Raw genomic sequence first — 15,315 nt, 5'->3', positions numbered from 1 at the left:
GACCAGTTCCAAACAAACACAGAGCTGGTGAAGTGAAACACATAACATCCATATATTTCATTTAGCCCCTAATTTACTCGCCGCTTTCCCATTGCATGTATGAAACACCTTTGGGGTTTGAATGGTATATTTTCTAAAAGGCATTTCCACCAGTTTTAGTGTGGCTGCAATGAGTGAAATACAGAAGGATTCTCTTATCTTAAAAGAAATAAAAGATTTACGGAAACAGATACTGCCAGATAATGGGTTCAGAATGTACAAATGCAGTATAAACACGCCATTTCAACTTAAGTGAAGCAGGAACAACTCCATTTTTGTTGAGGAAACACAAAAGGTCAATGCAGAACATGACAAATGTTGTAGTCATGATTTGAACATCATGATTTGACTTGAGAAGGACAAATGAACCCAGTCTGAGAAGCGATACAACATTACTGCACATTAAAGCTTCCTCTCATCTGTAGCCAGGTGTTGAAGTGGAAAGAACCGACTGCTTCGTTGCAACAGAGAAGGCTTGTGCAGAGAGCGACAGTAGCTACTGTAGAATTAGCATGTAGATTGATCTGTTCAGTTTCTTGGCCAGAAAATCTTGGTGGAAAGAGACTCATCTTGGCCTCAAGTCCGGTCTTTAATGCACTCATTCACGGGCTCTCTTTCTTTTATCTCAATTTCTTACTCCTCCCTCTCTTTTCTTTCCATCAAGGCCTCGACACCATCTCCTTCTCTTTCTGTCTCTCGCCATCTCTTCTTAAGCCTTTCAGGGACCCCGGCCAGCCAGCATGGGGACCCTCATCATGCCCATGTAGGTGCACGCACAAAGGCATGAAAGAATGAGGGAGACTAGAGAAGGGAAGAAAGAAGCGAGGGGAAAGCAAGCTAGCACGCTAGAAAGAAATTGCAATTCTTTCTTTTCTCGCTTTGAGGACATAAGAAGGAAGGAGAAAGAAGGAAAGAAAGAGCCAGTATGAGGGGATTAGCAGACCCCAGCCATGTCGCAGAAACCCCTCGCATTTCTGGTTTCTTTGTTTGGAGCTGACCAGAGCTTGTTGACAAAGCGCTGCGTGTTTGGGAAGGGGGATAGTAGGGGTCAACTTTATTGGGGGGTGGCACAGGAGGTGGGGGTTGACGTGTGTGTGTGTGTGTGTGTATGTGTGTGTGTGTGTGTGTGTCAAAGTGAAGCAGGATGGGGGGGTCACGGCAAGGAGGAGCCCTGGTGTTAGTAATTAGTGGTGTTTCAGCTCCGAAGCTTCTTTGGTGGTCTCTCTCTCTCCCTCGCTCTCTAATGTTACAAAACTCTGAATCTTGTAATCTCCCATCACCAACTACCACCACCACCACCTCCTAGGTAGTCGCTTAAACACACACACGCACACACGCGCACACACACACACTCTTTCTCTCTCTCCCTCCAGGCCTAACCACCTGAATAGAATGGGCCAATACAAACCTGTCTTGTGTGTGAGGTGCACAGGGCCAAGTGTGTGTGCGTCACTGCCCGGGCAAGACCAACATGTGTTCTCCGCTGGGCTCCCCGAGCTACTGAAACACACACACACACACACACATTCTGTATCCCACACACACTTACACATACACGCCCTTCACGGTTAGTCGACACAGGACACACAAGACTGTCTGTGTCTCTCTCCAAGAGTTTTATGGTGATGGTTTGGCTGAATGTGAGCAGGCATGGTGGGTTGGCACTGCCAGCCCAGGTGGGTACTGCAGCCTACAGCGTCTTAACACACACACACAAACGCACACAGCGTGGGATGCTTTTAGTTAATATATATGCTAATGTCGTGTCATTAACGTCAGTTGATTTTTCGGAGTTTTCAGAGCAGGTGTGAGGAGTCTCGGCGGGGAAATACTCTGAATGTCAGTGTAACCTCCGGTGCGGCTCTCAGCGCACAACGGTGCCAGTGAAGACGCTCAGCAGCCAACCGTGGAAGGCTCTGCCTGTACTGGGCAGCTCCCAGTACTGCATGAATGTCCTTTGCTGTGTGTACTGGCATGTGCGTGTGTAAATAATCGCCCAAAGAAACCAAACGTCTGAGATGAAAAATAACCTTTAATGAGCCCGATTCAGCCCTCAGTGACTCAAGATCTGCTCGGTAGCTCTCCGTGGTGCATGGATGACCTCTCCTCTCTGGAAGTGTCTAGCACACATGTGAATTTATGAATATAATAGAAATGTAATTAGTGTTATTTGTGTGTGTGTGACTTCCAGGTGCAACATCCAGGGCAGTGTGATCTGCAGCAATGCTGTGATTGGCCGGGGCGCGGACCTCAAGTACTGTCTGGTGGGAAATGGACAACGGATCGAACCAGAGGGTGAGACCCTCCAGCATAAACACACACGAACATAAGGATAAATCTTTAATTCCAGCTCTTAGTTTATTCTGTTGATGTAGTGCAGTATTTAATTTCTCCTCATCAGCACAGAATACTTCGCTCTTGTACTTTTCTCTTAACACTACGGCACAGCCTTCCTCTAAACGTGTGTTGGAATTTCATCCTTACAAGCACTTAAAGGACCATTTGTTCGTGTTGATGTAAAAGTTTGAAACCTCACACCACACTGTGTATTAAGTAGTAGGAAGTATAAACACAAGAGAGAGCAAAATTACATTGTGTCACCATCCAATACATCAAATTTGCAGATAAATGCTATCTATTACAGCGTGTAGTAGCCAGGATTAGTGTTGCTGTTATTTCATCCTCCCCGAGTCCTTCTCTCTGGCGGACTCAGATAAGGTGTTAACGTATGTGTGTGGTATCCGTTTATAAGCGGGGAAAGTTTCTTCATCCCGAAGTCTTGATTTGTCCGAGATTTTTTTATTTTTTTTTTATTTCCTTAATCCTCTTGTCCCCGAAGCTAGCTGTGTGTATGTGTGTGTGTGTCTATGTGTATGTGTGTGTCACATTGATGGAGAGGTTAGAGAGCAGGGCCAGAACAGGACCACCCGGAATTCAACAGCAGCGGCCTCCAGCCACATCCACCGCGCACGCACACACACACACACACATATTCACACACACGCTCGCACACATATAGAGAAAGAGAGAGAGAGAGAGCGAGCTCGGCTTCCAGACTGAGCAGCCTAATTGAGTGAACAACAGGGTGCTTTAAGTAACAACAGTGTGAATTTGAGCTAAACTCGTCCAAAAATGTTGGAAACAGTTGAGCTCTTTTTTTTTGGGAGCATCCTGTGAGCGATTGTTGCAACAAAATTGATCTTGCTTCAGCTTTTTTTTTTTTTTTTTTGGGCTTGTATTTCCCGCTGGACAGTTGCTAACATTATGTTGTTGGACACTGGAAACTTTGCACACTATGTATAGCTAATGTTAAATCCCACAGCACCAAAGCTTCTGTTTTTTTGCCTGATTCAGGCAGTTAGTTTGTCTTGCATACACCCAGACGCACTTTAGTTTTATTGTATCTTTTCTTTCCCATATCATTATTTTATTAAAAAACATCTTAAACTGTCTGTTTAATAGACTTTAAACACACGTTTAATATATATAGTAAAGAGAAGTTTATTCAAATAGCACAAAATTGAAGTTTTTCTCTCTTATTTTCAATTCAGATACGTAAAAACGCACAAAAAAATATACGAAGAAGAAAAAAACTAAACATCAACGATTACATTGGAGGAATGACCCTTCTTCAGAGACTGAAAAGAGGACTAAACCGCAAAGGTCCTTGAATTATCAGGGTTGTTTATTATTATTTTTATAATTTGGCGCGTTCACTTCTTGGCACAGTTCGCCAAACATGTGATAGATATCAAAATTTAGTAGTGGAAGAGGAAGAAATCAAAGATTAAAAAAACAGACCTCTAAATGTCTATTGTCAGCAAGTCATTCATTTTCTTTCTACTGATTTTCTGAAGTAATTTGTAAAATATGTCGTCCATACAATCCGCTGTAATTTACTTTTCCACGTCGTCTCTGTTTGCGCAGGTCAGATTGGATTATTCTGCGCGATGCTTTTTCACTGAAGAAAAACCTTCTCTCGTTTCTGCTCTATATTGAAAGAAAGCACAAGATTGTCTCTCCCTCACCAATCTAGCTGCTGGCTGACCGTAGGCTGCTAAAGACATTAAACACCCTCTCTGCTGCTGGAGCTGTTAGCAGCTAAGGACCACCCTGACAGTTCAGCCTCACACACAGAGACACACACATACACACACACACACACGTGCTCACGCGTACAGGTCCATCAGGTGTCAATATTTAAAAGATACATACCTCACCTCTCGGCGCTTTGACGTATACACACAGGCATGCATCAGTTTATAGACAAAAACAACTTGCTATCCGCTGTCTCTTGGAGACGGCGACACCGTGCTCTGGTCTAACGCTGCATCCTAGTAGAAGTCGTTCTTATCTAGTTACAAAACAATCCGGTGTTTACTTCATGAAAAACGCTTTCCTTCAGTTATTAAGAGCAGGAGAAATGTGTAAATACAATAAAATATGCCTTTGTCTTTGTTCATGTACAATGAAACTGAAAACCTTAACAGTGTAAACACAGCAAAGCTATAAAAAAAAATATAATACGACTCTAAAATCAAAGTTAAAAACCAAGACATATCATGTTATTGCACAAATACCTGTGTTCATAATACATCTACAGACTGTATTAGCTACTGACAAGTCATCCGGCCCAAGTCGAGTAACCTTTCCTCCCTTTCTCTCCAGTCACTGCCTCTTCCCCTCCTCTCTCCTGCTGTCCCATGCTCCATTTGTCCTCCCCGCCACAAAGCAGAGGCTAGGCTCATTCTGAGCAACAGATTCCTTCACACTAAAACCTGTCTGTGTGGATGGAACATGACTCTCTGCCACCGTTTGCTTTGGATCGGCACTTGGAGATGGAGGGAGCGAGGGGATGCGAGGAGGAGCCGGGGCTCGCCGCTCTCCTCGCTCCGCTCCCCAACTAGCGTCGGGTTGAGAGAGAGGGAGAGAGGGAGAGATAGTGAAAAATGGCAGACTTGCTCTTTCAAGCGTCGTGTATTTCTTTTTGGGAGGTTCAGGTTGCGGTCAGGGTGACCCAAGACTGACCACACGCAGGTTTCTGGGGCTGATCTCAAATGAATTAAAAGATCACACAGTGGATAGGCATGCTGTACCTCATTAACTCCTCCACGTTGCATGCATATTGAGTTTCTTTGGACGCCAGGTAGCCATTGTTTTCCATTTATTTCTGTTTATATCTGTTTGCATGTACATACATAAGCCTACAGTTTACAGTCCTTTGTCTTCTTTCAAAGTTCTCCAATGAAGAAAAGCCACACCAGTGCAAGTCTGTTTGCCCTTGCTGTGGGTTGCTTAATGCTTTAGACTATAATTCTTCATCTTAAATATAAGTTGTATTTGAAACTGGCAGTTATCCAGTCCCTCAGTTATAGTCCCCACCAGCTTCACAACACTCTTCGTTGCTATAGTCCATCTACTCCATCTCAGTCAATGGTTGCTTTCGTCTTTAGCTTGGACAAACAAATTGTTGCAGGTAGCTACCGGTGCGAGGATTTAGCCATAGATGCCAGATTTAAATCTCTGCCATGCTGCTAAATACGTCGATTGTCTTGATCAGCGTCTCATTAGGTAAGGAATGATGCCTTTACCTTTCTCCGTTTCTTTTTCCTTTACACTGTTTGCTTTGTTTGAATTGTTTGCAAAGTTACAAGCAAAGTAGTATTTGCAAAACTCTCCTTGATGATGTACTAAAGGAGTCTTCAACATCCAAGAGTTGGAGGAATCTGCCAAATAACAATGAGAAACATTACGAGAAACCTCCTTTTTCTTTAATATTAACACAGATTTTGCATGCTATGACTCTAGGGCTGGGTATTGCTGATTTCCTGAATCAGTTTTGATTTGCTAACTCCCACTTCTGTTAGATCAAATTCAATACCCATCAGTTTAGCCATATGTTCCTTTTGAATCACTTATGCTTGGTTATGAAGGAGGTTTTCTCAAAATGATACCCGCTGAGTGGATGGTGTCGATGCCATAAGAAACAAGGCGTCAATATAGTGTGAAGTGACGTTCAGTTACAAATCTGTTCCCCTGGATGTCCAGCTGTCACAAGTTAAGGCAACGCCACATTTAACTCATGCATACGTGTTGGCCACTTCACTCATATATCAAGTATGTTTGATGACAGGTAACATGTAGCTCAAGTTGTTGGAAGCCATTTGTTTCTACAGTGCTGAACAGACGTGTATCTTTGCATGTGAACGTCGCAACACCTTCAGTTATCTTTTGGGCAGGTGGAGAACTCGACGGGAACTTCACTGCAAGTGCCCTCTGCAGTGTTTGATTGGTCTCGGACCTCTCTTGTATTGCCAGGAGTGTTTCCCCGTGATGTCTGTTCAATTAGCTTCTGATTATACTACATGTGCCTTTTGTCCCGTTCTTCTCTGTCGTCATCCAAAACGCTGCAACTCGTGAGCTTTGAGGCCTGATGTTGCTCTCAGATCGGTAGCTTCTGTCATGTTTTGGATCTCCCTCACACGTGGCCTAATCTCATAGCAGGCCTAGTCATGCGAAACCAGACTAATTTTTGGAATTTGTTTAGTGGGGTATGGAAGGGTTTCATCAACCTCAAGGTATTTGCGGCTTTTCTTTTCCCTTAGAGAAACTTTGAGTGATTTTCAGATATGAAAATCACCACAGCTGGGCTTGCAAAGATATAATCTTTATATTTTTTCTGTTCTCTTTCCTTTGTAAACGTCTTTCTGTCCTGCAGCTGAGCGGACCAATGAGGTCATTGTTGGAACGGACCAGCTGATGGAGATCTAGATTTTATAAGAGGGGACAGACATAACCTCGTCAACCAATGGAAGAGCGGCGAAACATGAAGGGTTCACCAGCTGACCGACCAATCAGAAGCCTGGACGCTGCTTGACACTTGGACTCCATCTTCTCGTAGGCTTTTTTTGTACATCCAAATAAAGACAAGTCGGCTTAAACCTGTCGCCGTGTTTGTGTTTCTTGTTTGCGTTTAAGAAAGCAGCGGTGTCTTCAGTTCGACGGAGACACTTTGACTGAGACTACTTGTTAGATCTCCGTAATCATGTCACCACACTGGCTATTACCAGCTCATTACTGTCTCCTAATGGCAGGACTCAATTACTCAATTTACCCAGTTCCAGAGGGAGGGGTTCGTACACGGGCTCGTACACGTTTGAATGTTCGTGGCTGTTTACACATGCACACAGTGCAGCTGCAAAGACCAGAGATGGAGAGAAAAAGCAGTGGGAGGGGTGACCACAATGGTGTGGGGGGTTAAGTTTATTTGTACACAAAACTGGTGTATATGTAGGCCCCGGACCACCCAGCTTGATCCTGTATCAGTTAACACCGACACACCCGCCCTCGCACACACACTCACGAAACGCAGCGGAGGAGGAAACTGACTCACGGCCGACACTTTTCTCTCTGTTTTTCTCCTCTTCTTCCCCCTTTCTTCTCCTCCCTCCGCTGTCGCAAGATTTATTGCATTCCGTCGGTAGAGTTTTTTCTCAAATTACAGGTTGGAAGTTCCTGAGTCACGAAGGAGGGTGATGAGGACAGGGATGTCTGCAGGGATGCTTTTGTGTGTGCATGTGTGCGTATGATTTACTGTCCTCTGTTTCCTATTGTGTCTGTGGCCCTGCCTGAGTCATTTAGACTGTCTCTTGTGGCCCGATTATGTGATGTTTCTCTCTCTCTTTCTCTGTGTGTAGGAGAGAGATTATGATGCCGTGTTTGTCTTCCCGCTCTACTTCCCTTTGGACAGCATTGTAGTCTTGATTTTTTTTTTTTATAAATACTCTCTAAAAGATGACAAGTACTATTCCGTCTTGTTACGTTAAAGCCATTTGTATGTTATGTCGCACTGCAGTTTAATAATACAGGCCACAAAGTGAAGTTTAACTCTTTGAATAAAGAGCTGCTTCAGTTAGAATTCTTGGAGTACATTTTATTCAACATCAAATCTATTGCTGGCTGCACAGCTTCTCCCCTAAAGGGACACTTGACAGATTTCTACTCATTAGATTTGAAAATAACCCTAATCATGATTCAGATTGACCAAATTAAATATGCTCTGATTTTGCAGAGGAGGGAGTGGAGGAGCTGTTCACAGCTGGAAAAGCAAACTGTGAGAAAATCTTTGAAAAACAAAATACAGGCAGAAAGACATTTTTTATCTCCTAAGTTGATGCATTTTGTTAAATCAAATACTAATAGCTAAATATGCTGTGATGCTCGTAGTCTCATGTTGTAGATTCTAGTCAAAGCTTTGTATAAAATCCAGCCTGCCTGGTAAACACGGAGCACTTACTGAATTTGACTTGGCGCTGTGAACTAGGGCGTTCGTCCGTCAACGTAACACTGCATTTTAAACTCTTCACCCGAAACGTCATATTTCATTTAAGCTGCAGAATGTGACACAAATAAAAAAAAAAGAGTCAAATATTTGAAAGATTTATTTTGCCCCCCCCCCCCCCCCCCTTTTTAAGGCCTCACCAGAGAATAGTCGTCTATCGCAACCGCTTACTGCGGAAGCAGATTCAGCTGACAAACAAATACTTCACAGTTCTGTCCTTTTCCATGCGCCTTATCTCACCTGTGTTCATCTTTCTGCAACCAACCTCAGTCACATTTTTAGTATAAGTCCTTATACGCAGTGTTTCTTCATGGCTTCACCTTTTAGTAACTTCCTCGCAGTTGTATTTCAAGGTTGCATTCCTTAACTGATTCATTCACATATCCCGTATACTGTTTCATCCTTGTAGCATCATAGTCATTCATATTGATTCATTCTAAGTCATGAATCCTGTCATTTTTTACAACTTGTAGCTGTTCCTTCATGTGAAAAGTGGCTAAATGTTTCGACAGACCGCATTTGTCACCTGCGTTTTGAGCTAAAACACAGTCAAGGTTCACTCTGTCTGCGCTCTTTGTCTTGGCTGCATTAACCTTTTAGCAGCGTTACTCTTATGACCTCTCGCTTTAACCACATGATGAGATCTGGCAGCCGGGTGTGTTTGGGTAGAGGTTTGTATATTTATACAAAGACTCCAGAGTCCCCCCCCCCCGCCCCATGCAACGCCACCATGGCTGAAACCTTGCGTCCATTCACTTGTGCGTGTGTGTGTGTGTGCACGCTTACCTGTGTGTGACCATTGTTTAATCCCCTGTCCCACAAACTGCTCGTCGCCATCTAACACCCTGAGCACGCACATGTGTACGTAAATGTGCAGGTTTGCCGTGCGGATCTCGAGGTCGGATGTCACGACGCAGATCATATATCAGGCGGATGTCTGTTGGTCTCTGGTTCTTTTGCTTGTGGAATTTTCTCCGCAAAAGTTTTTCCTATAATTACGCATCCTGAACAAATCCATGTAGCACCAGATAATATCAGCTGCTGATTTTGCCGGCACAAAAATTGTCCACATGATTTATTTTATCAAGGATGAAATCTACCATATTAATAAATGAAAAGTAGTGATTGTCCAAACTTATTAACTCATGAAACTGCTTGCCCAAAGTGCATTTCTGTGTCCGTGTGGTGTGTATTTGTGGAAAATGTGTATTTTTTTGGAGCCTGTGCGCGGAGTTACGGTCGATGCAAATGCCTGTCAGCATCAGATGCTTTTAGTAAAGATCAAACACGAATGTAAAACACACTTCTTCACATTTTAAAATGACGTAATGTCTCACACGTGCCTTCAAAACACCAGTTTGTACAGGTAGATACAGCCACTTGGTTGGTTTGTAGTTTAAAAGATCCGTTCGCCCAAATCTTGGAACCTTCCGGATGTTTCATGGGATTCATGGGCACACCATCTACAATTTGAATTCAACGGAAGTGAATGGAAATTTGTGCTACCACGTAGTATTGCGTATTCTTGATTTGTGTTTTTTAAGGAAGCAGTGTTCCAGTCACTCCGGATAAGCCGAACGTACGACTGGCGAGTACTTTTCCTGGAACAGCTGAAGAAGATGTTGCGATGAAAGCTAGCCAAAGTAAAGTCTGTGGATTATCCAGGGCACGTTAGATAACATTGGTGAAGAAGTATTTGACCTTCCTCGGATTTGATTAATGCAGGGAGACGGTGGCTGAGAATCAGAGATGACACGCATTAGAGGCGCACATGAAATAGCAATGAAATAGGGTTGTTCTTTCCTTTTTTTTTTTTTTAACCATAAAAAATACACAATAAAATCTTTAAAGCAGTGCACACCTACCCAAAGTTGCATATATGTCAGATTAGGGCTGAAATTAGGCACAAAGCTGTGCACCAAACGTAAAACCGTGGAGGGTTTCAGTCAGTCTGAACATCACACCGTCAAGGAAGAGTTGAAACATGCTAATGCAGAACACATATGTTAAATGAGATGTTCCTAACGAACCTAAAGCTAAAAAAATGAAGCCTTTTCTTCACAGGCTGGCTTCTGAGACATCCGCCGCCAACACATGAAGCCTCGCCTTCGCCGCTGCAGAACGCTTCAGGGTGAAATATAAAATAAAGAACCCCAGTACAAGACAGATGGACAGGATGGATGGTTGAGACAAATGTGTGATACATAGACATACACAGATGCTCGGAGAGGTGGGGTGGAGCCTGGGCTCCGGGTTGGGGGGTTGGCTGAGTAGATGGGTGGCTTCATGGCTCGAGGGCTGATTGTGGGTGAGCAGGAGACAGACAGGGAGAGCGAGCAGGCCACCCAAGTGGCAGTCAGTCAGAAACCTGCGTGTGTTTGCTGCTGACCCCTACACATTAGCACAACACTTCCTCAATTTGTCTTCTGTGTTCTCCGGCCACAAATGAATTTCCTCCCTCCCTCTTTTTTTTTTTTTTTTTTTTCTCTCTCTTCTTTCCTCCACACACTACCTTTCAAGATGCCACCCCACCGCCGCCAAACACACACATACGGACACACCAACGCCGCCCCCGTCTCTAACCTAAACGTCTGAACACACACAAACACCCTTTTTACAAGCCTTAGATACAACAGTTGCTTATGTTGCTTAGCCAACAAAGAGTGTGTGTGGAGACACAGATCCCATGTATGGGATAACAACCTCGGTGACATGCCTTAGACAACACACACACTAAGCCAGATATTGCTGTCTGTCACTCACTGCGGAGCCCCCCCGGCTAATTAACTAAACATTGAGTGGGTGGCTGATTGGGATCACGTCTAAGAAGCAAAAGAATGACCTGCTTTACACCCTTGGGTGCCCTTTTCCTTCTAATCTTATTAGTTCGTGTTTATAACATCTACAGCTGCAAATGCAAGCAGATGGGCTGTTTCACACTATTACAAACAAACTTTTTTTCTGTCTCATGAGTTCGGTTATATTTCCTTTTTCTGCACTATAATTTTACAACACTCACTCCTCCTTAAATCGTGCTCGGTTTTACACCACGGCTCCTTGTCAAGAGGTTAGAAATAAAAGAGATATGTCTCGAATTTGGCGACTTCTGAAGTGCAAGCTATCGGAGAAGGAAGGAAAAAATTGAAATTTAAATGCTGTGTCTCAGAAGATAACTGATTCTTGTCTCAAAGTGTTTAGACTGGAGCTCGTCTGATAAGCTTTTGCATCGCTTATATATCTTTTTTTTTTTTGGAAAAACTACAACCTTTCGGCTACGCTTGCTCGCAGAGGCACAATCTGCGCCTCGTCTTTTAAAGCCACAGGTCTGAGTTTGCGTTGCCACCTGCTAGCCGCATCTGACAATACCTCCGTTACAACCGCACAAACAAAGACTTAAAGAAAAGTGTGTTTCTCTGTCTCTCTCTGTGTTCTGTGTGTTTTCCCCCAGAAAGGCAACCATTCATTACGATGACAAAGGGGTAAAGAAATGCATTATCATAATTAATCTTGTGTGAGACCGTGGGTGGCAGCTCGGACCCTGCCCAGAGACTGACAGAGGAGCCCACGGCGGAAAGTGTCTCTCTGGCAACTTTTTTTATTTATTTTTTTTTTTTGGCCTTTTTGATGATATGTGTTAAACTTGTGTGAGTGAAGCTGAAGAATTTTCTTGTGGAGTTTCCCAATAATATGTAACATGACTTTTTTTTTTTTTCGCCCTCCAGGTTCTTCTTTTATGTATCAGTCAGAGCTAAGCTAGATGTGGTGTTTTGAAGTGGGTTGCATGAGGGAATTATTGTAAATTGCCCTCACACGTAGAAAAGTACATGCAGAGGCAAATGAATGGGTAACAAAATTATTATCATCACGTCTCCCGATTGCTTAGTGATTTCATAATTTGCATCCTTAGCCTCACATCAGACCGTCATCAGGAATAATTTTCATTAATTTAGGGTTTTAAATTTGCTCAGCATCTCATCTCCGCTGCCTGAATGAACCAGATCTGAGCTTCAACTGTTATTCTTCCACTTGGTGTATATACATGTATATATACGTATATATATACGTATATATATATATATATACGTATATATATATATATATATATACAGTGAATTCCGAATACTGTGAAAGAATGGAAAAGTTATTTAAAATAAACCTCATCTTTTTATATTTCTGCGCTATACTAACTGCTATCCATCAAGCAGCTGAACATATGAACGCAGACTATATCACATTACATCGCTCAACGGCACAGCATTAAAAACGAATTAACACTCATGATGTGATCTTGTAAGTAAGACGTGGATGTTCTTTTTAATTTGCATGTATTTTCAGAGGTGGAACCATCAGTCTATGCCGTTATTCACTCCCTACGGCAACAGCAATTCAACGTTATAGCTTTTTTTGCAGGACTGTTTTTTTTTTTCTTACTCTCCCTAACCCTTGTTATGAGAAACGAGACAGGAGAAATGCAGTCGTGAGCAGCCTCGCAGCCTCTGTCTTAAAAAATAAACACTTTCTGGGCCTGAACTCTCAGCGTCTCTGCGGCTGTGAGACGGCTGACTGCCAGAGCGGTTCCGTGGCTCTGCCTATAGCACATACAGAACACCGGACGGACAGCCAGCCATGCATGGATGAACGGCTGGATGGATGGAGTCACTGGGGAGAGATGAAATAGAGGAATGGAGATAGGAGGAGGGGGAGTGGAGGAGAAGGAAGAGCGGGACTAGAGTAGCTGATGAAACGGAGGGGGAGATAAAGGTGTTAAAAAGTCTGAGGAGTAGAGGAGATCACGCAGAGGGTGGAACAGGGGAGATGATAAAGAGAGGAAGCAGGGAGAGAGGGATCCTGAAGGGACAGAAGACGTGGAGAGAGGGCCTGGGCGGTTTGTGTTTGGAGGCCGGGGAGGTGTGATGGCAGATATCTGCACAGCGCATGGTCATCTCAGATGGTTTATTTATCCAAGGCCTCCAGACCAGGCCTCGGACCTCCCTGAGTTTGTTAGGCTTGAAGGGGCCCCCTACCACACAGCCCAATTCCTCACATTCCACATAAGCTCCCATTTCCAGCTGCCTGTTTCCCTCTACCACTCAACCCGACCCAACCCAGTCCAGCCAAGCCATACCCAGCGGCAGCAAAGCGGAAAAACAGGCCGGCCGGTGCCACTCTGGAAACGTGAGCGCGTGGCGAGAGCGCATGGTGGCCTGCCGTCGGACAGATGGGTGAGTAGGTGTATCAGTGAACTTCTGCGGAGAGTGGCGGCCCCCACAGTATCCTATGATCCTACATTTCATAGAGTGACACGGCGGTCATATCGTGTTTTATCAAGCATTAATAATGACAGTTACTCCACAACACAAGCTTGACACCAGCTGGATTCATTTTACAGAAGCAGAATCTTTGTGGCTTTTCATGACTTAAAATGCAATATTACCCACTTCTGTTCACATGCATTTACACTTCTGACATAGATAGATAGATAGATAGATAGATAGATAGATACTTTATTAATCCCGAGGGAAATTCAAGCATCCAGTAGCAGTTACATACATTGAACATAAAATACAAAAGCTATATAAAAAATAGAAAGTGACTAGAAATAAAATGTTTATACAACTATACATATCAGTGAACGTGAAAATCTAATATATGTCTGAACGAGGTTCAACTTATAATATAAATAAGTGGATTTGCTAATCAACAAAGGTGAAATCTAAGGATTTTAATGCCAGTGGTGGACTCTTTTAGCCAGTGTACTGCCCAATATATTAACAAACTTTTTATTTTGGTAACAAATGATAAAACGACTTGGTGCTGGACTTGGTTATTTGACTGAGTGTTAGTTTTAGTGGAAGTAATAGTTATTTGCCTCTAGTTTGTAACAGAATTCATACATATAATACTTAAAGTAGGAAGGAAGAGTCCTGATTTTAACTATAAAACAAGAAAAAGGCAGCTTGTGTCAGTCACTTCTGTTTAAGTATACAAATAAAACATACGCAATTAATCATTACTGCTTTACCATTAACGCTTAAACATCACTCGGGAGTGGTATAAACACTTACATTCAACATGTGATAGAAAACTTATGGTAGCTGTAATCATATGATTCAAAATACCTTGAAATTATTAGATTTATGGACTTTCAGGCATTCGCTACCGCAAATCACTACCAAACAACCCTACAACATTTTCATGGAGATAATTTTAAAAGTGTGCCCATCTCCAGACTATTGTTACGTCACGTTGTGCTTCTTTATGGAAAAACTGATATTTATTTAGAAGCTGAGTGCGCAACATGAGTGTATGGTACAAAAAATGGTGTCTTCTTTGTTGTTTTTACACTGGGACTTCTGATTTGCTTGCGATATCATAGGTCAAAGGGTGAAAAACTGAATTAGCTGCATGCCATTTCTGTCCGTGGCACACTGCAACAAATCCTCCTGCCCATCAGACCCGCTCTTGTTTTTTTTTTTTTCTTTCTCGTGTAAACAGTGATGATGGACACGACGGCTCGGCGGCCAAACTGTGACACCAATCAAGCCTGCGTCTTCTCCACCGTCACCAGCCGAATGAACGCCATCGCGCGTGTTCAAAGACCTCTGCCCCGGCCTCAGATTGTTTTACAGTCACCTTAAAGGGCCTCAAATTAGCACCAGCCACCTGACAAATGTCCTGCACATCAGCACAGGTTGGTGCTTGGGCAGAGAACGACTGTGTAATCTGGTAAAGCGTTTGTTCTTCACCCCCATACGTTTAGGTGAGCGGGGCCAGTGGGGGGGGGGGGCCTCACATTAGCAAACCACCAAGACACACTTAGCTTATAATTTTTTTCTGAAGGAGAAGCGAGAGATGAAAAAGCAGTCTTTCTTTCTTTCTTTCTTGCTTTCCTCCTTTCTTCAGGCCTTGCTTTTATAGGTGAACTGCTTTCTGAA

At 43.3% G+C, this 15,315-nt stretch overlaps 1 protein-coding gene across 1 annotated transcript in view; it reads left to right on the top strand.

The window, feature by feature from the left end:
* The window catches only part of eif2b3 (eukaryotic translation initiation factor 2B, subunit 3 gamma), a 30,929-nt gene extending 23,867 nt beyond the window's left edge, over positions 1-7,062 (top strand). Inside the window, exons 11-12 of the mRNA XM_084546799.1 lie at positions 2,231-2,334; positions 6,758-7,062. Coding sequence (XP_084402925.1) covers positions 2,231-2,334; positions 6,758-6,810 — 157 coding nt within the window. The 3' untranslated portion in view covers positions 6,811-7,062. The remainder of the gene's footprint in view (positions 1-2,230; positions 2,335-6,757) is intronic.
* The last annotated feature ends 8,253 nt before the right edge of the window (positions 7,063-15,315 follow it).

The sequence above is a fragment of the Chelon labrosus genome (genome assembly GCF_963514085.1).
Source record: "Chelon labrosus genome assembly, chromosome: 6".
In the NCBI taxonomy this organism is placed as follows: domain Eukaryota; kingdom Metazoa; phylum Chordata; class Actinopteri; order Mugiliformes; family Mugilidae; genus Chelon; species Chelon labrosus.
This window is presented reverse-complemented; position numbering and strand designations above follow the sequence as displayed.